Genomic DNA, 26689 nt, shown 5'->3' on the forward strand with positions numbered 1-26689 from the left:
AGAAAATTTTCTGACAGAGATTGCGATCTTGTAGCTTCCCGGTTGCTGTCAAGCCACCGCGGTACTCTTTTTTGCCTTCACTTATAAACGCCCACAGAACTTAGTCTGACAATGCCGTACTAAGGCGAGGAGTGTATTAAAACAAAGAGTGACAAGGGTTTGGTTCCGCGGGTATTAGAAATATTAGAATAAGTTTCACAATATTTTAGTTAATAAATACGGTGGAAGGCAACGGAGAATATTTCAGCGAATAGAAACCAGTATCAGGAACGGCCTAGTCGGCACATTACAAAGAACAAGTTAACCTGTCGTGAAATACCACAGTTTCTTTCAGAACAATCATGACATGCAGAATTTCAAGTTAAGGTCGGCAAATATGAAGGAACGTATCGGGCGGCGCTAGAAAGTGCTAATATGCATTGTTATCACGCACTTTTACAAGTGATTACACGCGTTTATTAGCAGGGAGTAAGAAACGAACCAAGCGCCATGGAGGAATAACGGTGCATACGAAGAAAATGTGTGCGGGTGGCTGCAACCTGCCTGTGCCAGCATTAGCTGCTTCGCAGGTCAGTAAATTCATGCACACTGGCTTTTTCTGGGACTCCATTGCACGTGGCCTTTCCGTGCCGTTCCTTTCCACCTAGGAGCATATTACATTAGGGGGGGGGGGGGGGTGGAGGGGTGATACAATTGTAATAAACACGATGCAATTATCAACAACAATTACAACTGGAAATGTTAGGTATAACATCAAAAGAGAGAAAGAAAAACAACAGCAAAATATTACACACACACACACACACACACACACACACACACACACACACACACACACACACACACACACACACACACACACACACACACACACACACACACACACACATATATATATATATATATATATATATATATATTAGTCCAAGCTTTTGTGGACTACACATCCATGCGACCCAAATCTCAACATTGCTAAAATAATTATTTATTCGCTTATTTTCTTATTTTTTTTTCCCCCATTGAAGGCTCGTAAAGAATCAAGCAAGAAAAGAGCGAACTAAAAAATAAAAGCGTGCATATTTCCCGGTCACTTAGCCCACAAGAACCTGAATATATTCGCTGCAGAGCCGAACTCGAACCGAACGCAGGTGTGAACCCGAATTAAAACAAAATAGAAAAAAAAAATGCCGAAAGAAATGCCTGTTCATCAAGCTAGGCGCCCACACTCGAGCCCCACACGAGAAAGACCTGTGTGGACAATAGTGCAATTAAGTGTAACTCACCCTTCGTACACATCCCACACAGACATTTTACGCCATCTGTCGTACATGATCACAACTAGCCCCGCACCTGGCGAACAAACTAGACGCGGCGGCGCGTGTTGGCGCTGCAACCTGCTTTTAGCGGCGCACACGCTTTCAGGCATTATAGCTTCACCTTTCCATGGTATAGTATCAAGTGGAATGAAACTGTTTCGACTCAGTCATGTCTTTATTATTCTACCTCTAAGAAACCCACTATTAGCAAGAACGGCCAAAATTACATCTTATTTTGCTACTTCTTTTCGCCGCGCGCCGCTATACGCTGAGAGCAGACGACACGAGACCCTTCTCGAGGATTCGAAGCTCTGTGGACCAATCGGAGCGCAGAAACCGTGACGTCAATAACCTACTTTTTTCTCATTGGTCAAATTTAGCCTCGGCGTTTCTAGATTTGCCGAGAAAAACGCGCGAATGGTATAAATGAAGCGCTGTGGTCGTGCGCGGCATGCTTGTTTGAAGGTGCGCTATAAACTGAGCGAAGCTCGACTCTCCGTAGTGTTAAAATGCCAAGCCAACCGAAGTCAGGTGCTCCGGCCATCGGCATTGATTTGGGCACCACGTACTCGTGCGTCGGCGTCTTCCAGCACGGTCGTGTTGAGATCATCGCCAACGACCAAGGCAACCGCACAACGCCAAGTTACGTGGCATTCACTGACACCGAGCGCCTGATTGGAGATGCCGCGAAAGCTCAGGCAGCCATGAACCCGGAGAACACTGTGTTCGACGCTAAGAGACTCATCGGGCGACGCTATGATGACCCCAAGATACAAGACGATCTCCGGCACTGGCCTTTCAAGGTGGAGAACGACGGCGGTAAACCCAAGATTAGCGTCGAGTTCAAAGGTGAGCGCAAGCGCTTCAACCCGGAGGAGATCAGCGCCATGGTTCTGACCAAGATGAAGGAGACGGCAGAGGCCTACTTGGGCAAGAAAGTTAGCGATGCCGTCATTACGGTGCCGGCATATTTCAATGATTCTCAGAGGCAGGCCACCAAGGACGCCGGTGCCATTGCCGGCCTTAATGTGCTGCGCATTATCAACGAGCCGACAGCAGCCGCCCTGGCCTATGGACTCGACAAGAACCTTCGTGGAGAGAAGAATGTGCTCATCTTTGACCTCGGAGGCGGGACCTTTGACGTATCTGTGCTGACCATCGACGAAGGTTCCATGTTCGAGGTGCGCTCTACGGCGGGAGACACACACTTAGGTGGCGAAGACTTCGACAACCGCATGGTGGAACACTTCGTGCAGGAGTTCCAGCGCAAGCACCGTAAGGACCTGCGGAAGAGTTCGAGGGCAGTTCGGAGACTGCGAACCGCCTGCGAGCGCGCCAAGCGTACCTTGTCGAGCTCGGCGGAGGCGAGCATTGAGATCGACGCCCTCTTTGAAGGCGTCGATTTTTACAGCAAGATTACCCGTGCCCGATTCGAGGAGCTTTGCATGGACCTGTTCCGAAGTACACTAGAGCCTGTGGAGCGAGCGTTAAACGACGCCAAGATGGACAAGTCGCAGATCCACGACGTGGTGCTCGTCGGCGGCTCGACGCGCATACCTAGGGTGCAGAAGATGCTCCGGGACTTCTTCAACGGAAAGGAGCTCGCAATGGGCATCAACCCGGACGAGGCCGTGGCCTACGGCGCTGCAGTGCAGGCAGCCGTCCTGAGCGGCGATTCGAGCGAGGCCATACGGGATGTCCTCCTCGTCGACGTGGCGCCGCTGTCCCTTGGGATTGAGACGGCGGGAGGAGTCATGACTCGAATCGTGGAGCGCAACACTAGGATTCCGTGCAAGACATCCAAGACGTTCACGACGTACGCAGACAACCAGCCGGCGGTGACTGTCCAAGTATACGAAGGGGAACGGGCCTTGACCAAGGACAATCACCTTCTAGGCACGTTTAACCTGACTGGCATCCCGCCGGCTCCCCGGGGCGTGCCGCAGATCGAGGTGACCTTTGACATGGACGCCAACGGTATCCTGCAGGTGTCCGCCCGCGACATGAGCACAGGAAAGCAGGAGAGCATCCGCATCACCAACGACAAGGGCCGCCTCTCCAAAGAAGACATCGAACGCATGTTGGCCGAAGCCGAGAAGTTCAAGCGTGAGGACGACGCACAGCGGGAGAGGGTTGCTGCGAGGAACTCGCTCGAAGCGTACGTCTACGCGGTCAAGCAGGCCGCCGAGGAAGCTGGCGACAAGCTGCCTGCCTCGGAAAAGGACTCAGTACTATCCAAGTGTCGCGAGACCATCAGCTGGATTGACGCCAACAGCCTGGCCGAGAAGGACGAGTACGAACATCGGCTTAAAGAACTCCAGCAAGCTTGCATGCCCGTCATGAGCAAGCTGCATCAGCAGCCGCAAGGGCAGGGGCCGAAGCACGGATCGACGCAGCATCAGTCTGGGCCCACGATCGAAGAAGTCGATTGAGGCGTGAGCCTTCTACCTACAGTCCTCACTGGTATACCACTTGCTCAGGCTGCGAGCCACGATGCGAGGCTTTCTTAACCGACTTTTGGCTCTAACTTGAGGTGGGTAAGGGATCGGAATTATATATATTGTTCATAATAATGTTAATTTTTAGTAAATGTACTCACCTTTGTTCTTCTGTGTACCTAAGGTTTTGAAACAAGAAAGGCATAAGCGGGATCAGTGGTGGCGGAGGGTGCGGTATTGTCGGAGTTTTTTGTTTGCTTGTTTGGAAGTGAAATACTCTTTATTGCTGTCACTACACTTTTCTTTAATGCCTTGATCAATAAAGAAGCAAGGAAACCCTCAGTGGTGGCTTTTTGATCATTGGGAGAACAATGCATGCACAGAGTACACAGCACAAAGGGTTGTGCCCGATTCCCCAGGGCAGGAAGTCGAACCTTGAGGAAGCCGCCCGGTTCTCACTTGATCCTTTTGACTGCTTGCAGCTATAATTTATACTCCATGCACGGCTGAGCTGGACTCCCATTATATAGCCGTGACTTAATAACCGTTCCAGCTGCACCGAAGCCATGTTGCGGATAAAGAGTGCGAAGAAAGCGTTTTCGTAATATGCGCTTCCTTTTGTCACGAAAGATGCAGGAAAAAGTGTCATAAGTATCATATGGTGCTTACGCGTGGTCACCGTGCGCGTGGTGTAAGCCCAACGGGCGTCCTATTGCCATGACGCCACGGCCACCTTCTAACATAGGTGGCAAGTATAAGCGATTATGAATGACTTCATAAATGGGTCCACGCCATTGGCAAGAAGACCGCCTCCTTCGATCGACATTCGGCGCTCTGTTTGAACCCCTCTAGTCTCGCGTTGTCGTTGAGTGTAGACACTTAAATTTTGGTTGCGTGTTTTATTCTTCATAACAATACGGAAGACCGTATACTACGCTTTAACCCCCTCCATGGCCATGAGCCTTCCCATTCAATAAAGGACAATCAATCAATCAATCAATCTACGCCCGGATCACCGCGTGATATCTGACTACGGTTGCTAAATAATTTACAATCGAATTTCTTTCCTCACGTTGTCAAGTGTACGGTCATGCACATGATGTATGAAAAGCCAGCGCTAATACTTCACAATTGCGATCCCTGTTCTTGAGGCAGTCTGGCTCTAGTGTTAGTCGCAGTGAATTAAAACGACGGAATACATTTTTTTCATCTCTCAGGTGACCTAGGCTGTAGTCACATCCATCGCTCGGCTGCTGAAAGTAAAACGAAAAGTGAGAAATATTTGATCACAATTATTTCTCGGGCATATGCGAAAATCACGTGCTGCGCCATGTAGTCTTCTGCATAAGATTAAAATGCAACCAAAATTCGTGTTGCGCAGTGTTGCAATCCATTTTTCATGCAGGTAAGATTTCAAGCGGGAGTCTGAAGGTGATTCACTACGGAAAAACAAGTCTTGAGCCAATCGGTAATGCCCAAGCTACAGATCATTCGTACGACAGTATGTTGGAGTCCACAGACAGACTCCTCCCGTGCCACATATATATAACAGGTCATTCGTACGACAGTCTCGGGTTTCGTGGCTCCGCACCAGGAAAAGGAAGGAGACCGATACGCGTTCTTTGGGAGTAGAGGTGTGATTCGCGGGGAACGGAAAGTTGAAAAAACGGTTTGGAGTCTATAGAGCATGAGGCAGCTTCCCATTCTACTTGGGACTGCCCGTCATCCTGCATTGCCTTCGCTGTATAGAACCACAAAACGTACTATCACCGTTGTGCAACAAGAAGAGCTCAAAATCTGGGACTATATAGCTTCATATATAATGGCGCGAAAATTTAAGACTGGGACAACGCGCATTGAACTGCTGCACGTTGTCATACTATACACTTCGTTCTGGGCCTGCCGATGCTTCATTTGAGGTATCGGGCCGCTTCGATCGGGATAACACTTTACTGAGTCACAGCGAACTCTGGAAGCGTAGCCCGAAAATTACTAGTAGGTGCGACGACGACACGCACAGGTCAGCGTTGTTGTTACTGTGACGGAATTGAAAGCTCAAGTTAACTTCCGGCAAGTATGACATACTGTGCTAGAAAATCTTGAGAAACAAAAGAATGACATGGCTGCCCTAAAGAAACCGGTAGAAAACATTTGAAACTGGAAAATCCCGATCGTAACCAGGGGCATAAAGCTTCAAATGAATGAATTAGAGCAGTCCTACCGCAGACTGAATGTGAAGTGCATGTAGTAATTTAAGAACAGAATGAAAATTTTCTCAATACAATGAATAGCCTAGTGGCTTCACTACAGCTTCCAACCCCGAAAGACTCAGATCTTGACGCTCTACATCGCTTCAGTGAAGGCTAGAAAGGAACTGCTAGAAAGGAACTGACAGGAATTCCCTTTTTGTCTCACAAAACTTAATGGGCTGAAAAATTTGCCGAGGTGGCTCTGTACCAACCTGGCAATGTTAAATGATAACAGAACAAAATATATAATTTTTTCAGCTGTCAATGAACCAATAAATACAGTTATAACACTTTTCGTGCTATTTTATTAGAAAGCATATCAGTACGTAAATATTTAGGTGTCCTATTTCATGAAAATCTCCGCTGGTCTTACCATGCAGACTTTGTAACCAGGAAAACTGCTAGATACATTTGTATGCTAAAGAAATTTCACCTGCTTCTCCAAATGCACTCGAGAAAGAAATTACATTTTTCTACTGTTCAGTCTCATGTGCAGCACTTTTTGTTGATATGGGGAGCAGGTATGAAAACCATAAAAAGATATATTTGCAAAAGAAATGTTTTTGTTTCATTTGCAATCTGTCTAAATACGATTCTGTTTCTACATAGTCCAAAAGACGTCAAATACTTGGTATTACAGCCTCTATAACCAATGACTATCTCAATTTATAAACAGAAGCAAAACATTGTAATGCATTTTCAAGTATGTTGATTAACGATGATCAGCAAAAGTTAAGAAATGTTAAGCGTTCTAAACATCGAATAAGGATTGGGGATGAAATGCACTTAACAGGCAAATTCCTAACATTATAAAAGCACAAAGGCATACTTTCTGAAACGCATACGATTATTGTATTTTTCATTGTGTTCTTGCATGTACTGCTTCTGGCTGTTGTCTTCAGATAGGCTTATGGTTGCATTTATGTTCAATTGCTCCTCGTTCGCAATTGTATTAAATCCGACCTGTGGCCCACTATTTTGTGCTGCTCTGTGCCTGCAGAACTGTGTTGCATGCCAACTGTGGATCTGAAGGCCCAGTCACGTGACTTGTAGGTCACCTTTTGCCCCGATGCCAGCAAAATATTTTGCTACAAATTTCAATAAAACGTTCTTAAACCTGCACACGCCACCCGGGTCCCTCCTCCCAGGACCAAATCCTTCCGGCGCCCATGGAGTAATAGAGGTTTGCAATTGGCTGGGCTGCAGTCAGATACAACATACACAGATACATCGTGGAGGAAGAGTATTAGCCTCCATGACAGAAAGTAGCCTGCTCGTTACCCGAGTACAATGCTAACCACAACAGTCCAAAGTATAACCCCAAGAATTTCAATGCCTCCATGGATTCTTTGGCAGGTTAAACTTAGAGAACTAATTTCATTTACAGTTCAGCGGAGTAATATTTGCGTACCAAGGCCCATAGCAACTGCTGTTTTTCTTTAAGTTATATCCTACTACAGCCCTAACTCTACAAGGACGACTTGCTGGCTTGCAGTGAATATAGTGAATACACCAATGACAATTTCATAGACTGCGTCTAGTGTGCTGCAAATGACACTAAACTGGCATCTGCAAGGAGGATCCAGCATATGGTTGCTCTAAACTTTATGAATTCCGAAATGATTAGAGCTGTAAGATAACACTTTATTGACACTGACATCAGGTTTTTTTTTATAATATATACAAGTGACACTGTCTACACAAGCTCACATCATATCCGGGAGTATCTTTATAGCACTGTAACAGACAATAAAGAACACAGGAAAAAGAAAGCCTCCAAGAGCATGAATTGACTAAAATCGGGTATAATGAAATCAACCGCATAAATACACATTAAGCATCCTTTGTTCATCCATGAATATACAAACTTAGCATTGCAATCATAAAATCAACTGTAGTGACTGTTTACAGCACAGCAGAGCTAAATAGTGCGAGGAAGTAAAGATAACTCAGTAAGGTGAATACACGTCGCGTAACCTGCACTCATCATGAAGACTCTGCTGTGAAGGACTGCACAATGCCGAAGCTACATGTAAAAGCAGTTTCAGACATCACACTTAAGGTCGCATTAACAGCTCCTCATAGCTTTCCTTCTATACTCCATTTCACTCATCAGATGCAATGCTGTCAATGCCAGTGCTCTTGTATACGTGGCAGCTTCCATCAACAAAAAATATAGCACACTGCTTGCAGCGAGTGAAAAATAAATGCTTTGCCTGCTAGCTTCAAACATAACACATTTATAAGCTTGACGAAAAATGCTTATATTGCTGGCAAAATGATCAAAATTGAATTTGCATTTTGCATTTTTTTTTTCCCTGTCTCCGCAATCCTACCTGCTGTGTTCACTCCAACCGGGTTCCATTAAGTTGAGAAAATGGTATCCAGCTTAGCGACCACAGCCGCCTCCCCTGCACATACTTTTTCACAGGTCCATACATCAGAGTTGTCAAAACATCCCAAGGGAATAACTGCGAACGTGCAAGCCTGTACCAGGATGTGTTCCGGGAAGTCTGTCCAGGAAACAAGTGTTGCGAGCGAGAACATTGGATTACCTCCTCATAGCATCGCCAAATTCAAGGCACAGCACCTGTATGGACCTTTAGAGTCCAAAGCAATGACCACAAAGACCTTGCAATGTGAATATTTCAAGCTTGTGAACTGTGCTCGTCTGTAGTAAGTGCTCCCGTAACCATAAGCGATGCGTCGCACCACTGCCACAAAAAAGTATGGTGCAATACACATTTTACGCGACAGTGTAAGAGCCCCGTGTCACAGAAAAACCAGTGTTGGTATTGTTGTTCATTGTAACGCTGAAATCCACAATGAATGAAAAAAAAATGTGAAAAACATCCTCTGTGTGTGTAAGGCGCTATTGCAGGAGTCCCCCCAGAATTGCATCGAATACAAACAGTATGTTGCACTGAACGCGCACTGGGATGCATCAAGTTTTAAGAAGTGGCGTTTGAGCTTATTGCTGACATCGCTGAGCAGGCCATAAAAGAAAATATATAAAAATAAATAAAGAAAATGAGAAAAACAACTTGAAACACTCTTGCATCTAGCCCTTAGTAATGAATTGTGTCCCCATAATTGTTTTTTTTTTTTTTTGCAGAACACTAATAGCCTAGACAGCATTGCCTGCTTTCTGAAACAGAGTATAGCATTTACTCTTGCATGCCAAAGGAAGCTGTAAGAGGAGCAAAGCGACAGCTAAAAGCATAAAATAAAATAAAAGCATAACAAGCTACTTGAGTAGATGAAGCTTATATTTTGTGAACTGCAAGATCAAAAAGTGCTTGTCTCTGACTACAGAACAGCACTGGCTGCCATGTTTCAGCCCATAACGTATAAAAGCAAAAGGACTGAATTGCACAAAACCTCTGCGCATAAAGACCGGAATGCACAGATGAGTTAGAGGATACACACAATGTTGAGAGCTACTATTTGGGAAAAAATCAACACAAAAAGGCTAGAGGACAAAAGTGTTGCTGTAATCATATCGTACCACTCTGCAGCACTACCATGCTATCACCAGAGAAAGCCTACTAACGAAAAACTGATGACATCAGAACACACTGACTACTACGTACAGTTCAGCATATGTCACCCCACTGCTACTGTGCCCGTTTGGCTGCATACAACCACGCGAGTTTGTTCTCGTGCTCCTCCATATGCACCACCTGTGTTTGATTCTACACCTTGCCCGACTTGTTGGGCACAAATTTCCCAGCCCACCTACTCTGATCACGACAACACACCTATGAAACAAGAACCTGTCCTATCAGCTGAGAGACAGCACCTCCATGACTGGTCCAAGCAGCAATATAAAATCCGCAACAAAGATAGGAGGGTGTACCAGGAAATGACAGGCTGGAGAGAGAATTTATCTTACATTGAGCATGCTGAGTATGTGGAGCTAGGGGGAGAAAACGAGAAAATCAGGGCACAATGAAGTGGCGGCAACTGCGACGCACGGCTGCGGCTTAAAGTGGCTGGAACGCTGGCGCGGTGGCGGCTACGCTATGACTGGCTGGTCAAGGATGCCAATGTGATCCCGGTCGCCATTTGTGTACTCCTCGTTGCTTTCCCGAGAGGCAGGCGAAGCAGACCTGGACCATTTTTCACGACCAAAGCCTTCGTCATAGTTGCCTTTGGCTATGAAAAATTGTTTGAAGTGAGGTCCGCAGTACAGCTTCCCTCCACTGATTGTGTAGCTTTCCAACCTGCATGGGGAAATGCGAACAGAGACAGTCACAAAAAGCAAAAACAAACTACTCAGTGGATAGAAGGAAAGTACTGAGAACCCACAAAGCACAATATATATGTACCTTCAATAAATTTTGCTGTCATTGGGAGAGTCCATAAAAAGAAACAAAGAAGCCAACTGTGAACATTAGGTGCACAAGAATCGCACAAGACAGCAGTTTAAACCTACATGATGAAAACAATTACCTGGAGTAGTCAAGTTCTTATGACCCTCATTACAATCTAATTTTTAGAGTCAAGTCTGTTGCAGCTCCAGTGTGTAATCTATTGGAGAAGTCAGAATTGTACCATCAACATTTTTTTGTGCACATAGTTATTGTTGTGACTCAGTGACCGAGGACTGCCTTTTGCACTTTTTGCATATCATATATACTTATGTAAAACAACCTTTTCCTACAATATTACGAGCAGAGAGCTGCAGCTGCATGGCATAAATTCTTTCAGCCATAAAGAAATCTGTGTGAATGCATTTTCCATGCTTCTGCATGTGGATTTCATTCGTTGTGATGGCAATATTTTTCATGCATGAAATTTTTCACGGCCCATCAGGTTTGTATCAGATTCTACAGTAAGCACCTTCAGGCTGCTCAGAATAGCTGCAATCAGATGCAGAACATGCAACAGCTCGGTAGAAACTCTGAACCAGCTCATTCTTTACATGCATGCTACGCAAAACTACAGACATGTCCTCTCAGCCACAGTTCAAGGAATACTGCATATGCAGGTACTCCACAAATGCATTGTCTTAATTTCCAGGGTTCTTCTGACGTGCTGCACTAACATCTCGCAGCATACTACTCTTTGGTTCAGTGCTGGCCACGCGGACAGTTCTGATGGAGAAAAAATACCAGAGTTTTCGGGCTCAGCAACCAAATGCCCTAACCACCAAGCTGTCTGCAACTGACATCTGCAGCATAGGGTACTCAGGTGATGTCTCTGAATAAGAAATTTCATGAATTCTCATACATACCATCCTTCACTGTATAAAAGGAACACAAGATCATAGGCTGCACGATAGCAATCTTGCTACAAAGAAAAAAAAAAAGCTGCTCACATGACCTGGATGTCAAACATGCAATGCATATCACCACAATTTTGAAATGTAGCTAACAAGAGAAGCACACAAACAAAACAATGCGCATCAGTGCAGAGCAAGCCGCTCACCTGAGATGACAATTGCAGTGGCTGCAGCGAAAGCAGTTCTTGTGCATCCGCAGTCCGCTCACCTCCATTCGCTCCATGGGGTAAAGTTTCTTGTTGCACATGGCGCATGCTTCAGAGTTTGGTGTTCCCGGGAACTCCTGCGAACAATCAACAGGCATTGCTTGAACTACAGACATCAACTATAAAGTTACAAAGCAACTTCTGTCAGCTGTCAGCGACGTACGACAGAAGTGCACTGTAATAGGATGGGGGCTAGTTGGTAACCATTCACCTTTTGGGTGGAGAACAGCACAAACGGATGAAGCACAGAAGGAAAAAGGGAACCACGCAGATGAAAATTTCATAAATAAGAAAACTGCACAGACAAGCACTGTTTTTTGAAACAACAAGGCAACTACATAATTAAGCAATGGCTTAGTAAGGAATTTGTTCCTTCTGTCCTTCATCTCCTTGCATTGTTTTCAGTCTTAAAGAATTAGACAATTTTGCTAGCAGGAGTAGCAGGGACAGCAATAATGAAGCAGCAACGACAACAAAGTCAGAATCATATAAAGTTTATTTCATCTATAAACAAGCTACAGCATCAATTGGGTTGCATAAGAATGTGTAGCAAAAAAAAAATCCAAATTTGACATAAGCAGCTTTACTGCAAATGTATCCTGTAAAAATAATGCAACTGTAGATAATTTTCACAAGCAACATAATCACACAATATAACATTCAATATAGGTAATGTAAACAGCTAAAAATTGGCAGCTACGAAGTGCAGAGGGCCAGCATCACTGCTGGTGCACTTCAAATTTCACCACTGCTCCAAATGCAAGCCTCAGAGACCAGTCGTCAAAACAGAATTACAAATGTACACCCCAAAAAAAGAGAGTTAGTCTTAAAACATTCAAAGATTATAAAAATGCATTATGAAAAAGACGAAGAGACATAGGGTCCCTTAGAAGTCAGTCGTAGGAAAGGTTCTTGGCCTTGTACAACTCTTAAGTAGACAAATATTAAATTAAGGACATGAGACTGCCCTGAGGCATGTCCGATCTGCATATCAGCGCGGTCGTAAGAGATCCAGCAGACACTTGTAGGGGAAACAAACAAGCTCTTTCCACTGAAGGAAAAAAAAAAAGAAGGAGATAAATATTGAACTCCTCATTGAGCTAATCGAACAGTGAGGAGCTCGTATTTTACGCACAGCAGCTGCTAGGAGCAAACATGTGCACATAAAGGAAGAACAAGCACAAAAATGTAAAAAAGAAAAGTTAACAAAGACTAGGCTCTTGGAACACAGAATGGCAAAACCTGTTCCTTTAAAATGGCCAGGCCACAAAACATACTTTTGCGCCAAAAAATTTTTACAAGACAGTACGAAAACCTTGTCGCAGAGATTCTAGAATGGCCAGGACTCCAGAGATACTTCAATACCACTAAGGACACCCACACACGCACACTATGTACACGAGACAGATATTGTGTAGCAGACTTGAAGTGGTTGGAGACTGCTCTGGCGACAGTCGCACACGCGTTTTCTCAGGACTTAAAAAAAAACCATCTTCACTCGATGTAGTGGCAACATCCTCTGTGGTGCTGACGCTGCCATGCCATGGATGTCTTGCAAGGGAGAACTGTCGCAGGTCATTCACTGCAAAATATGAAAAGACATGGGACTACTACTTAGACTGCATTAAATATATATACTGCTGTATATATTTGCTGGGTAATTTTCCAGTCTAATTCCATGCCATGACCACTCCCAAGAATGTCTTAGTATGGTAGATGCAATGCATCTTGCAGTCAGTGAAAACTGACCACCAAAAACATTTACTTCTTTAATTAACGTGAAAGCAATTTCATAACCAAATATAGTATGATGGGTAAAGTTATATATACATAGTCAATGCAAAATAGATTACCGAAAATACACTCTTATATGAGTAAATAGGCAAATAAGACCCATAATGAATTGCTTTACATACTGTTCAGAAATAGTGGTTTATCATAAAATACTTATGCATGCCATGTTTAAAAATAAAATCTAGCCACTCTGTTTTACGCGAGAATATACTGAACTGGCACAATACAAGGCCATTCCACATGCAGCTTTTATCAAAGTGCCCACAGTCCGCATGCTCGTTAGTGCACATGCTTGTGTGGAAAAAAATACTCACCAGTTTCATTTTTTTTTTCCTTGGTCAATTAGTGCACAACTGCACATCTTCCAAACCATGCAGCAAAGCAGGAGGGCGAATGCATTTGCGGGCACAAAGCAGAAAAATATTCCTGCCACAAAGCCAAGAATGCGCTTGCACCAAGTCAGCAGTGAATTGCTGACCAGTATCACATCAACTACTCAAGGTATAGTTGGATGCTCGTGAGAACAAATTTCAAGCACAACAATGATTTTAAGATAGTGCGGAGGCACCTTGTTTCATTGAAATTTTCATCTAGTATTGCCACCTCTGTCGTTCAGTCGTTAGCCGACCATATCAACTAAACACATTGCATCCTGTCACTAAAATGCCAAAAATAAACAGCTCGGCAAGTACAAGTAACACAGCTGAAGCTTAATTAGCAAAGGCTTAAGACACTCTTTGTGTTAAGATAATAATGCCAAATAACCCCACTTGACATGGGCACCATTGCTTATAGATACGTAATGCTGTACAAAACGAAAGTGCCGGCCAGAGAAGCGGGAAGAGATAACTGGCGGCAAATGCTATTACCAGGAATGAAAAAAGCGTGAACAGCGCCCTGTTCTGCAGCAGCCTTTAAACTGAGTGACACCAAGCAGCTCCCAAGCCTGCGAAAACAAATAGCTTAGCATGCACTTTGCTTGCAACATCTGCTCAACAGGCACCAAAACAATACAGCTGCTGCTACTGCTGCCCTGTGAGTTATATGCAGCTATTCACCTGTGAATGTAGCGCTATTTTATCTACAAATTTGACAATAAGTTATAAGAGGTGCAACAGTAATTTCCAAGTATTTAAATTTTATTTTAAACAAGAATGGTGCCAAGTTACACTTGAGCACAAACATGCAAGTACCATTTAGCATTCCAATATGCTTTGATATTAGTACATATATGAACAAACATCTGCAAGCCGAAATCACTTAAGCATTGTCAGCAGCAAAGTTCAAAGCAATGGGCATCAAAGGTCAGTTTCTCAAAATATCAACTCAGAAAAAAGCATACAACCTTGTAGCAATAAGCTCAAAAGGGCTTTGGAATTTAACTGTTCAACTATGCACACACCAAAAACATTTTGCAAAAAGTTATGCATCATGCATTTGTGGTGCCAAGTAACACCGATGGTGAACAATATGCGGCATTAATATGCAGTTCCAATACGCACAACATATGTGCAGTCCATTTGTGTGGAATTATTCATTCAGAGCAAACGGACATTTTATGCCAGCTTAAAACAGCTTCATTCCATAGTGTGTCATAGCTCATGCTGCTTTGGAAGCTAAACCTTATAAACCAACCGAAACAAAACTGCCTAACATGGCATTCACACCTGCTTCTATCGTGGCTATCAGGTCACTTGTCAAAATTAATTCACGGTTCTTACTGCGCAGGCTGATATGCTGGTACTGCAGCAAAGGACACCTTCACCACTGAGAAAATTGCACTCAATGTTCCTGCCAGGCAACTCGCTCAAACTCGCAGTGCCCGCATCAGAGCGGACTGTGTTCCAATTTTTGAAGCAAGCGAAAGCGTACCCTAGTCTCAGAGATCTGCACGAAATATTGGAGTTGCACTACATGCAGTAATGCAAAAGCACCAAGAGTTTCGTGCCCAGTTTCGTTAAAAGTTCTGCATTTCGTTGCTGAGTACAGTTACTTAGTTGCCGTTTCTAATGGTCATATTTACGAGAAGTCAAATTTTGGGGGTCCAAGAACGTCAAATTTCAAAGGTGGCCTGCCAAAGTTCAGAGGTCACCACTGAATTCGCCATACTCGAATTAGGTTACACATCGATTTTTGTCAAATTCTGATGAGGTCGAATTTCGGGAATTCGAAGGGCCAAATTCTAGGGCTGGCTAACTAGAAGTAGAAATCTGCCTCATGTGCAAGAGGACCGTGGTTCAAATCTTGGTGCCGTACAATTATTCGCTGAATTTTGCAGTCACCATTGAGTTGACCAAACTGACCACTGAAATTAGCTTAGAAAACCAATTTTGGTCAGATGCTGACAAGGTCAAGTTTTAGGGGTCCAGGAGAAAATTTTTTGGTCGTCCATCCCGATTTGGAGGTCATCACAGAGAACTGGCCATACTCTAAAGCAGACAGCAAATTTGTTACTTTTACATACAGCAGATGATTGACAGCTCATGCAAACACAGTTGCTCACAGTCTGTACACAGGCTCTGTCCATGCCAGCCATGAGCCAAAGAAGGCTTTAGCCTTAAAATTTATGTCTATGCACCACAACCTACTTCCAAAGTCAGTTGATAGTGACACTTGTATTTCATTTCTGGCCATCTTTAACTTCCTCACTGTAAGCTGAAGATAAAATAAAAAAACGCTGCTTTTAGCAGTGAATTGGAGTCATTCTAATAAGAATGCAATTTTTAATGTAGCAAGAATGATACAGATCGACTTCCGTTTACTCCCAGTACCTCTCTGAAATCTGTGCTTGTGCCATGACAAACTGTATGGTCACCACTTGTGCAGCTCCAACACATAAGGTTGATTTTTTACATTTTTTTGCACAATATGTAAACTCTCGTATGCACGCACTTGCCAAAAATTTTTTAACTTGACAAGGTGAGAATTTCCATGTTTATGGCAGTGTCTACGAACACCATATTTGGAATTCAATGAACCTCCTCTAAACTAGTGATGTAGTACTGCGATTAGACAGTGAGGTGCAGCTTGCCATTCCTGCATTCCAGCAACCAACACAGAACATAACCAAATAGTGTGAAGACAAATCAACAATCAGTGCAACCACACTCACCACAAATCTGTTGACCTTAGGCTTGGGCCTCTGTGCCTCCTGGCGCTCAGACTCGTCCCGGATGGCCTCGAACTTGGCCTTCAGGGTCTTTGCAGTGTCAGCCATGGGCAGGCACTCCTCATCTGCATTCTCTCCATTCCGCCGGTTCTCGCGTGCCACGCGTTCGGCATCCCAGTTCTCGAAGCGTGCTCGCATGCTCTTGGCACGGTCTGCCTCGACCACAATGTCGTCCTCAACCCGGTACGAACACTGCACGACGTCAGGATCGCGTTGGACCTCGGGCGACGCCTCGTGCGCATTGTCTCGTGTGTACTCGCGGGGAGGCGTGATCCTTTTCAGCGGCTTGGGACCCTGAGGCAGCTCCTCGCGGCTCGCGTTTTCTTCGAGCTCGCGGAACCGCTCGCGCATGCGCCGTGCAGTGTCCGTGATGATGATTTCCTCAGCCGGATCAGCAGCACGGACTACGTTAGGGTCACGCTGAACCTGGAACTCTGGTGAGGGTTCCTTGCCGGTGTCACGAGGTGGTGTCATCTCAAAGCGCTTGCGCTCTTTGGCCTCTTCCTTGAAGTTCTCGAAGAATTTGAAGCGCTCAGATACCTCAGTGGTTGCGACTTCGGGCTCCCGGACAGGGTCACTAGCGCGGACGACGTCGCCTGGTGAGACAGCGTTCTGAGGCCGTGGAACATTCCAGCGGTTGCTAGGGGAACGGGCCAATGATGTGGGAGTGACAGACTGCCGAGCCACCTCAGCGTCAAGTTGTTTGAAAATGTTCTTGGCCTCATGTGCGATCCCTGCAGGAAAGGATAGGGAGACAAGAAGGGGGCAAAGTAAGCACAATAAAAATGAACAGGCGACAACAGAGGCTGCAGAAGGCCATCATCAGTCTGACTATACCCACTGCAGGTCAAAGCCCTCGCACAAATTACTCCAATTAACCCGGTCCTGTGCTAGCAGCATCCACTTCACCCCTGCGAACTTCTAAACTTCATCCACCCACCCAACTTTCCATTGCTCCCTGTTATGCTTTACTTCCCTTGGTATCAAATTTGTTACTCCTAGCGGCCATCGGTTATCCTCTCTTCATACTGCATGTCCTGTCTATGCTCATTTCTTCTCGATTTCTATCTTTGACCCACTCTGCACCCTTTCCATCTCTTAACGTTACACCTACAATTTTCTGTTCCATAGCTCTCCGCATTGTCTTCAGCTTAAGCAGAATCCTTTTTGTTAGTCTACATTTCAGCCCCATAGGTGAGTACCGGTAAAATGCAACTGTTATATACTTTCCTCTTATACTGATAAGCTGCTAGTCATAACCAGCGAGTACTTGCAAAACACCCTCTATACCAATCGTATTCAAGTTATTTCCTTTTTGTGGCCTGGATCTGCAGTCCTAAGTAGATATATTTGTCTACTTCTTCAGTGCTGCGTTACCTGTCGTAAACTACTGTTCCTATCTGAAGCTGTTAAACATTACCCCAGTCTTCTGCATATAAATTTTTAGGGCTACCTTTCTGCTTTTTCTATCTATGTCATTAATCACTGCCAAGTTACTTTGCATTACTTTGCAAAAGGTATTAGGCTTTTACTGTACATCTAGTTTTTTTAATGTGCACCTGCATCATAAATGTGCAAGTAATCGAATTATGTCTCTGAAGCGGGCATGCCATCACAATCATGTAGATAATTTCCATTTACAACTCTTTTCAGTGCTCTGTTCCAAAATACTGGATACAGGTGGACACTACTTGAAACTGTTCCTGTGAACTTTTCATCAAGACCTCAGCCAAAAATGTATACTCCAGTCACGTGCGCAATCTTCCTATCAATTTATTCAAATTTAAACGGTCATCCAGATATACAATGTGAAGCAGACCAGACACAGCAAGTGCTGCTTTTAGCTAAAAGTTTGAGACAAGCTATTCAAATACTTTACAGTGCAGCACAGTCCAGAGACAGCGAAGGCAGGGCAATAATGGGCAACGATGCAACTTTCATTTCATCAAGCATTCATTTTTGAGTGTTGAAGCTGCCATAGATCAGTGGCCATCACAAACAGCATATTCCATTAAATAAAAGAAGGCTCCAACATGTATGCAAAATATGTCTTGTAGCACAAAAATTGCATGTTCATTAAAAATTTGGCTTTTGTACTGGAGCCAGCATAATACTATTCCCCCCAAAAATGTCAAAATGTATTAACAGGGCTAGAAGTATGGAGTTACACACAAAGCATACAAGTCGCTTGGGAAAACCAACGCTGTGATGTTATTGAATGGTTTCCCAAAATTACTTCTCCAAAACATGCACAGCATGTCTGAACTCACCGGTCTCGTTGAAAACACTGAGCTCCTCCTGCTTCTCGAGCTGGAGGCGCTCAATCTTCTCAGCCTCGGTCTCTTGGATCACTACACCGGCCTCAAACTTTTCCTTGATGGAAGTGGCACGGGCTTCCTGGCCCTCGACGCTGATCTGTTCGGCCCGCCCGGCCTGGATACGGTTGGCATCCTCCACGGCCTTCTGGTACACCTGGAGGCCAGACAAAACTACCAGTAAATACGTATAGTAATGAACCAATAGCCCAATGGTACTGTTTTCACAATTACAAAAGCCAGGCTTGAGCTGCACTTGTCATTGGAGCTTGTGTATTTGCCGTTTTGTTAAACATGAAAGCTAAAAGCAGTCATGAAATGCATGTTTTACAAGGCTTCAGCATGAATTTCACAAGAAAAAGATTAGATATGGAGGCATGCAGACATAACAGCAAAGGACACTGACAAATCCATCCTGTGAATCTTCAGAATTATTTAATAAGGGAATAAGATAAAGGCTTTTGAGAAAACTGAGGAATAGGGGATTTAGAATGGAAGGGGAGGCCATGGTGTTTATTCCAGTAAAGTGGAAGATAGGACATGTGGTGTTTACTTTCCAGAGTAGCTAGGGAGACTGCCAATCTGGGCCAACAGGGCCATTGGCTATTAGTCTCGATTCTTAACTTCTACCCCTTTAGCAGCGGCATTTATAGTGGGTGAGTCTACAACCAACGCTTTAAGCTCATAAATAAAACAGTCGATGGCAAACTAATTGGCAGGTATAAAAGAGGCCATCTGCTACATTGGCCAGCAGAAAGCACACCACTAGACACTACTCTGCGACTCAAGACCTGCATTTTTTTTAACCAAGTAAAGGGTCATCCACTTCCAGCTATAACACGCTCACCGCTTTCAAAGCAACAGTGCGTTCTACGCATGCGGTATTGAAATAAAGAGACACAAACACAGAGGGGCCTGGACGTGGTGCTTCACATGACCTGCCATTTATATTTATATAGCGTGCCCGGGTCAAATTCAAAGGCGCTTTGAAAGTAATAGAGTGTTATAGCTAGAAGTGGGCGACCCTGTACATACAAGCAGCTTATTGGGCACATTGTGCTACTAGCCGAGGTATATTCCAACCTGTCCACATAATCAAGTTTTAGTAGGTATGCAGCAATTGTGGCATAGCAGGAAATGAAACCGCTGACAAAAGCTAAGCTCACCCATTCTGATCAGGATTTTGTACAAACCTCTTTCTCGAGGAGTGACGCTGCAGTCTTACTGGCTCATTCAATGCTAAGTGCCACGAAATTACACTGGAACAATGTGAGCGATCAGCAGGACCACGTCTCACTGATGAAGGTTTACGAGTTCACCTATCATCTAAAATTAAGCTACGTCAGGAAACTTCTCCCATGGTTAAGGCTTGGTGTAGCATTGAGAAAAAGCTACCTTCATAAAATCTTAGTTTAAGCCAGCTCGAACTGGAAGTGTAATTTTCTCAAGAGACAATGTCATGTTATTTGAGAGTGCCCTCACTATACTGATGAGAGGATGGCCTTGAAAACTGCTCTCAGGTAGTTTTACAGCCACCCTATTTCTGAACAGTCTATTCTAGGTGCCAGGGTGAAACTGACCTAATAACTGGCATTAGATGAGTCTTTGAATTTTTACGTGAAATAGGTCGATTTTCATTTGTGGCACTCATGCATGCTGTGCTGTGCATGAGGACACTGTTTACGGTGCATGCCCTGCATGCCTATGTGTTTCTACTGGAACATGTGAATATGAGATTTGGATTTGTTCTGGTGCAGCGGTGTGTTCGTTTACACATTTGCGCCTGCATGTGAAAATGCAGAGAGGAGTTCTGCAACTGTGCCGGTATGCGTGCCATGACAACTGGTGCATGCGGACAAGTGCTGCGTGTCTACTGAGCTTCTCCCGGCACAGCGCACAGTGTAAGTCTTTACGTTGTTGTGCCTGCAATGGAAGTGTGTATATAGTGACAAGTGGCATGTATGGAAGACACATGCTGCATGTTGCACAAGACGAGCTTCGCCATGTCTATACAAGGTTTAATCAGTAGCTTGGAGCACCACGAATAATTTCATTGTACTATCACATCATTTTCCCCTTCATTCGCCCCTTAACTTTTACTTGCCTTTCCCCCTCCCCAGTGTGCAGTAGCAGGCCAGGGTCTCCACCTTTTCATTTCTCCTGCTTTCAATTTGAGCCACTCATAAAAGGTTAGTTATCGAGTTTTTCAGGTTTGGGAGCAATATATGAGAAATGATTTTGGAAACTTTCAGAAGAAAAAGGGAGGAGGGTGGTCTATATGGTCAGAAACAACAACTGTATTCAAAACTGGTGTAGTGGTGGTGAGCATAACAGCAACATTGAACATTGTTAACAATGACAGTGACAGCTTGGAAGGGCCAACAATAGTTTAAGAAATTCTTTGAATATGTTTGCTCAATTTGAGCTTGAATGTAAATTAGACACGTTTTTAGTACCCCACTGAAATGTTCAGAAGGGCAGCAGTGTACTAAAAAGTACTTGTGAGCAAATATGCACAAATACTGACAATCTATCCCAACAACCGCCATAACTGCTTTGCAATAATTTCAGGTATGTTAAAGAAAATGTTCAGTATGTTCAGGTAAATCTGGATATTTCCTATTAAAATTCTCAAGACAAATGACTCATACAGGTCATATTTTTTTGAAACGAATTAAATGAGCACAAATATCAGCAAGGCCAAGGCAAAGCAGTCACCTGTCGCATGGACTCTGAACGGCCCAGGCACATTTTCTTTCGCAGCTTGGCCAGCTCCTCTTTTGTCTCCTCTGCCCTGTCCTGGTGGCTGTTGACAGCACCACTCTCCCACTGGCTCTTGAGCGATGAGAGCCCTTCATACACCACCTACACAGCAGATACACCACAGCACTCATACAATACCCGTGGGTTAAACCTTGTTCACCCAGAATTTACAAAAACAAAAAAACTTGCATGTCCTCACCACTAAATACCGCTCAATGCAACATTTGTGAAAAGCCAATGAACTGAAATGCAAGGCCTTTGTAATCAGAAATATGAGACTGCTTGTCCACAAGTATTGACAGTAACATCTACTGCACAGCCTGTTTATGCAGCACATCTCATGGCTGCCTTGAAAGCATGCTTCCATCCAAAAGCTCTGAACGTTCTTTCAATGTCATGGCTAAGCTGCGAGCACCATGAAAGCTATCAGGCTGTTTGCAAAATGTGCCACAATTTCCACGTAATAGCACTGAAGATGTCAAATATTATTACTGCCACCTCCCTACACAGATGTAAATGGCCAAAATGAATGCCGAATCATTACCTTTTCCTTAGTCTTCGTCTCCTTCACAACAGATGGATCCTCGTCTTCACTCTCCGAATGGGCATCTCCATTCCTTTCTCCGGCAGCAACTGATTGGTACCTGGAACATGCAGATTGAGCCAAAGATGTGAGTGAATCCAAGCCGAGTCAGTGGCATGAGCCACTCAACTACAGTTCTGCACCAGAGTTCCGTCAGATGGCATAAACCATCAGCATTTGTAAATCATCCCGGCATGTGCTCCTGTGTGAATTATTTTTGTGTCTTATTCTGCAAGTTTTGTGGGGCTATCGCAAACATCGTCACCGTGCGTTGTGCTCCCAACCTCCAATAGTTTTCTTCAATTACCTAATTACCTTCAGCAAAATAAAGAGAAAGAGACTGGGGATTTTCAGATTTGGAAAGAAACACTTAATGCAAAGGTTAAATTTGTTGTAATGCTTTAGCGTAAAACATAATTTAAGGGTGGCACAGCAAAAAGCTGGTCCACAAACACTCGCTGATGAAAATTTTTCAACAGTGTTCATTGCTTGAAATTTCCCTATATATAGTTTATTGTGCAAAAGCACTCGAACGCATTGGCCAAAAAACATTAAAGTTATGAGCATAAAGAAAATATGCATTGCAGTAAAGTAGAGCATCACCATAAATAGAAACTCACTGTCTTCCGAGTACATATAAAAGCTGCTTCTATCCGACTATGGATAATTGATGCGAAGGTCAATGTGAGTGGTTACGTTAAAATCAAGAGTGAATAATGTACCCGACGTGGGCACTCGGAGTAAGTACAAAAAACAACATGAAACTGGTTGTTCAGTTCAAGTAAGAGGTAACAAGTTACTAAACAGCTGCATGTAAATGAAACTCCCTGGAGGCCTATTGGCAGCATATACAGAACCCTATTAAATCATTTGAAAGACCTGAAATCTCAAAAATTACAAGAAAGCTGATCCACCAAGAATTGTGTTTGTGGCAATGCCAATTGCAAATATGTTCTGCAAAACCGGAAATACCAAAGTGCCATGGAAAAGTTCCCCTTCTCTAGAGAAATGAATATGGCTGGATGTTGAGACAAGTTTTTATGTGAAAGTAAATAGTATACAAAGGACCCCTGCATCCTCCAGAGCTCAAGGAGTTGCCTTATTCATTAACTGTATGTTTCAGAGATGCTGTGAGAACATTTTATTTTCAACTGACATGATGTACGTGACATGCTTACATATTTAAGTTATATCATGTCGGTTATGTATGGTTTATTATCGAAAAAGTAGATATTGATGCCATCAAATGAAACATCAGGTGAAGGCATCTAAGTTTAAGACATCAAACATTAGGCAGGCACTGACTGCCACATCCTTCAAAAAAACTTCAGTGAGGCTTGATGATGATGAGACTGAACTGATATCATCATCAGCCTTACTATACCCACTGCAGCGCAAAGGCCTCTCCCATATTTCTCTAATTACCCTGGTCCTGTGCTAGCTGCATCCACTTGACCCCTGCAAACTTCTTAACCTCATCCGCCCACCTAACTTTCTGCCACCCCCTGCTACGCTTTCCTTCCCTTGGAATCCAGTTTGTCACCCTAAGCAACCATCGATTATCCTCTCTTCGCACTACATATCCTGCCCATGCCCATTTCTTCTTAATTTTCACTAGAATTTCAGTAACTTGCGCTATTTCTCTGACCCACTCTGCACACTTCCTATCTCTTAATGTTACCCCTACCATTTTTCGTTCCATAGCCCTCTGCGTTGTCCTCAACTTAAGCAGAACCCTCTTCGTTAGCCTCTACATTTCAGCCCCATAGGTGAGTACAGGTAAGATGCAACTGTTGTATACTTTTTTCTTGAGCGATACCTAATCCTTCCTATTCATGCCTAATCTTTCCAGTTAAATCCCTTATCACAAAATGGGTCATATAACTCAACCAAGCACAAGCAAACTTTATATTGCCTGCTGCAGCACTAAACGTGCCCCGTAAAATGTTTCTTGTTCAGTTCAGTTCAGGCGTTCAGTGGTGTCCGACTCCACGCTTTCCGGTCTTTCACCATCTTCCTAACATCACATAACTTCATCTGCAGTGCCTCGAGGATGCCATCTAACCATCGCGTTCGCTGCCTACCCCTTCTCCGGCGACCCTCAACCTTTCCCAACATCAAATCTTTCTCCAGCGACTCCTCTTCTCATCAGATGACCGAAGTAGCTGAGCTTTAACTTTAGAATTTGACCCTCCAATGAGCAGTCAGGGTTTATGGTCGACAATATCGACTGATTTGATCTTCAGGCCGTCCAAGGAACTCTCAAGAGTCTTCGCCAGCACCACAATTCAAATGCGTCAATTCTTCGGCGGTCAGCCTTTTTCACAGTCCAACTCTCGCATCCATACATCACAACTGGAAAGACCATAGCACGAGTTATACGGATCTTGGTTGGCAGACTAATGTCTCTGCTCTTTACTTTAAACAGTTCATCTATTCGCATTGAAATTTGACACAGACATCATGCAAACGTCTATCCTTTTCAGAACCCCTTTTGGATTATGTACTTGCTTAATTCGATCAGAATTGGGAATTCGCATTGTGTGCAGCATCACCAACTCAAAAACAAGTAAGGTTTGCATAACTCATTTTGGCGGCACCGTCTGATATCTGAAGAACGACGAAATTGCTGTGTTACTGAGGAGAAAGCAAAATTGAACTTGGACAGCTTGTTCAGGCGATGTTTTCTGTCCTCAACATTATTAAAGCAGCTCAACAAGCATTTTTGAATGGGGCTGGCAATTTTATACAGACTTGTCATCAATGCTTTATTAAGCTTCACTGATCAAGCAAAGATGAAGACTTGGTCAAATGGGGCATTGCAAAGACTGCTGCGACATACACAGCTGGCAAAAGTAAATGGATGCGGCAGAATTTCGACTCCATATGTAGTTGGCACTGGTGCAGCAAAGGTTCCTGAACATATCTTGGCACTGATTATTTCCTAAATGAAGTTCCTGCCACATTTTCTTAAACGACTGCATTCTGCTACACACTAGAGTCACAAAGCTCCTGCTGCCAACTCACTTTTCTAGCCTCTGAAGCAGGCTCTCCGATCGCCCCAGTGCAGACCTGTCAGCAACCGATGGTATCGATTCCTGCGGTGACTCAAACCGCTGCCTGATGTTTCCAAGGTCCAAGCTGATGTTCTGGAGGCCATCATCCGTCTTTGTGTCACCTAAGAAATAGAAAAAAAAAACGTATTGGAATTAAATGGTTGGTTGGTTGGTTTGTGGGGTTTAACGTCCCAAAGTGACTCAGGCTATAAGAGACGCCGCAGTGGAGGAAATCTGAAATATCGATCATCTGGAGTTCTAATGTGCACCGACATTGCACAGCACACGGGCACCTTGCTTTTTGCCTCCATAGAAAAGTGGCCGCTAAGGCCGGCATTCGATCCTGCATCCTTGAGCACAGTAGTCGAGCACCGTAACCACTGTGCCACCCCAGCGGGGGATTATATAAATGGCTGCGTGTCTGGCAGGTAGCAATACAGCCTTACCGCAGATTCTCAAGGAAGTCCTACTCAAGCAAAGAACTGCCACGCAACATACCCATGTATACACCTAACAGTATGGGTGCTAAATGTAAATATGCAAATAGTAAAGTTAAGCTCAGATAAATAAAGCCTTTACATAAACCTTATAAGGAGACAGGGTCAGAATGTGTTGTAGCAAATGTTCCAATTTTAACAGAGCTGTACAGTCAAACTAGAGTATACTGACCACTTATATTAACTGCTGGCTATAAGTAGCCTCTCCAAAATCTAAAAGAGCCCCTAAATTAGGGGCTCTTTCAGATTTTGGAGACTGTACCAAACAAGCCTAAATTAGGTAACGGTCTAGCATGTAATACCCCACACCTGGGGCCTTTGAGGTGTATTCTAAATAAATAAATGTGCTGCCTGAAGTGTCCCGTTTCACTGAAGTGTGTTGCTCTTGAATGAGTGTGATAACACTTTGTGTAAGAATTTTGGCTACATTAAACTTTTACATTTCTCAATCTGCTCTCTGTCACAGGGTTCGATTATGGACTTTAGGCCACCCTCACAGTGTATTTACCTCCCAAGCCCATTACAAAAAATGAGCGTCAGCCTATGTTGACCTGATGACTACAATCTGAACCCTAAAATGCACAAATTATCGCACAGGTCGCACACTCAGCCACAGCATAATGAAACCAGACAAAAGGGGAAAATGAAGCTGCACACTGAAGCACATGTCTCAAAGTAAGCTGAAAGAAGGGCAGAAGGCCAGCATTACTGTACATCAAGCAACATTAGTGTTGTGTGGTCACAGCCCATACTTTTTTACAGGAATGTGGAGCTTTTTTTTGTCGTCAGAGACTATATTAATGCATATTTATGACCACCCTGTAGAGGAGATTAACAATCCTCCATTAATCGCTAACGATGTGACATATTTCATTACGACAAAGATTTTTCTGAAATAAATGCAATCCAGAAACAAGTGAAGCAAACTTCCTGCCAATAAAAGGTTCATAGGTTTTATAACCTCCCAAAGTGGCCCAAAATATGAGGAATGCGATGCCGTATATATAATGTATGTC

General features: G+C 44.0%; 2 protein-coding genes across 11 annotated transcripts in view; one reads left to right on the forward strand and one right to left on the reverse strand.

The window, feature by feature from the left end:
- The first annotated feature begins 1794 nt into the window (after window positions 1-1794).
- LOC146182052 (heat shock protein 68-like) lies at window positions 1795-4086 on the forward strand. Its single transcript, XM_084575595.1, has one exon. The coding sequence runs from the start codon at window positions 1826-1828 to the stop codon at window positions 3746-3748; it is 1923 nt and encodes a 640-aa protein (XP_084431721.1). The 5' UTR covers window positions 1795-1825; the 3' UTR covers window positions 3749-4086.
- A 3540-nt stretch (window positions 4087-7626) lies between these two features.
- The window catches only part of LOC146182053 (uncharacterized), a 138995-nt gene continuing 119932 nt past the window's right edge, over window positions 7627-26689 (reverse strand). For 9 of the 10 annotated variants that reach the window (XM_084577050.1, XM_084577060.1, XM_084577059.1 and 6 more), the window contains 7 exons: window positions 25148-25298; window positions 22082-22181; window positions 21493-21639; window positions 18730-18931; window positions 16403-17193; window positions 11437-11573; window positions 7627-10229 (listed from right to left, as the gene is read on the reverse strand). In XM_084577050.1, coding sequence (XP_084433176.1) covers window positions 10022-10229; window positions 11437-11573; window positions 16403-17193; window positions 18730-18931; window positions 21493-21639; window positions 22082-22181; window positions 25148-25298 — 1736 coding nt within the window. In that variant the 3' untranslated portion in view covers window positions 7627-10021. Of the gene's footprint in view, window positions 10230-11436; window positions 11574-11974; window positions 13079-16402; window positions 17194-18729; window positions 18932-21492; window positions 21640-22081; window positions 22182-25147; window positions 25299-26689 lie in introns of those variants that run through there. The other variant, XM_084577058.1, reaches the window with a different exon arrangement.

The sequence above is a fragment of the Amblyomma maculatum genome, chromosome 8 (genome assembly GCF_055883805.1).
Source record: "Amblyomma maculatum isolate TAMU_Amacu chromosome 8, ASM5588380v1, whole genome shotgun sequence".
Lineage (NCBI taxonomy): Eukaryota > Metazoa > Arthropoda > Arachnida > Ixodida > Ixodidae > Amblyomma > Amblyomma maculatum.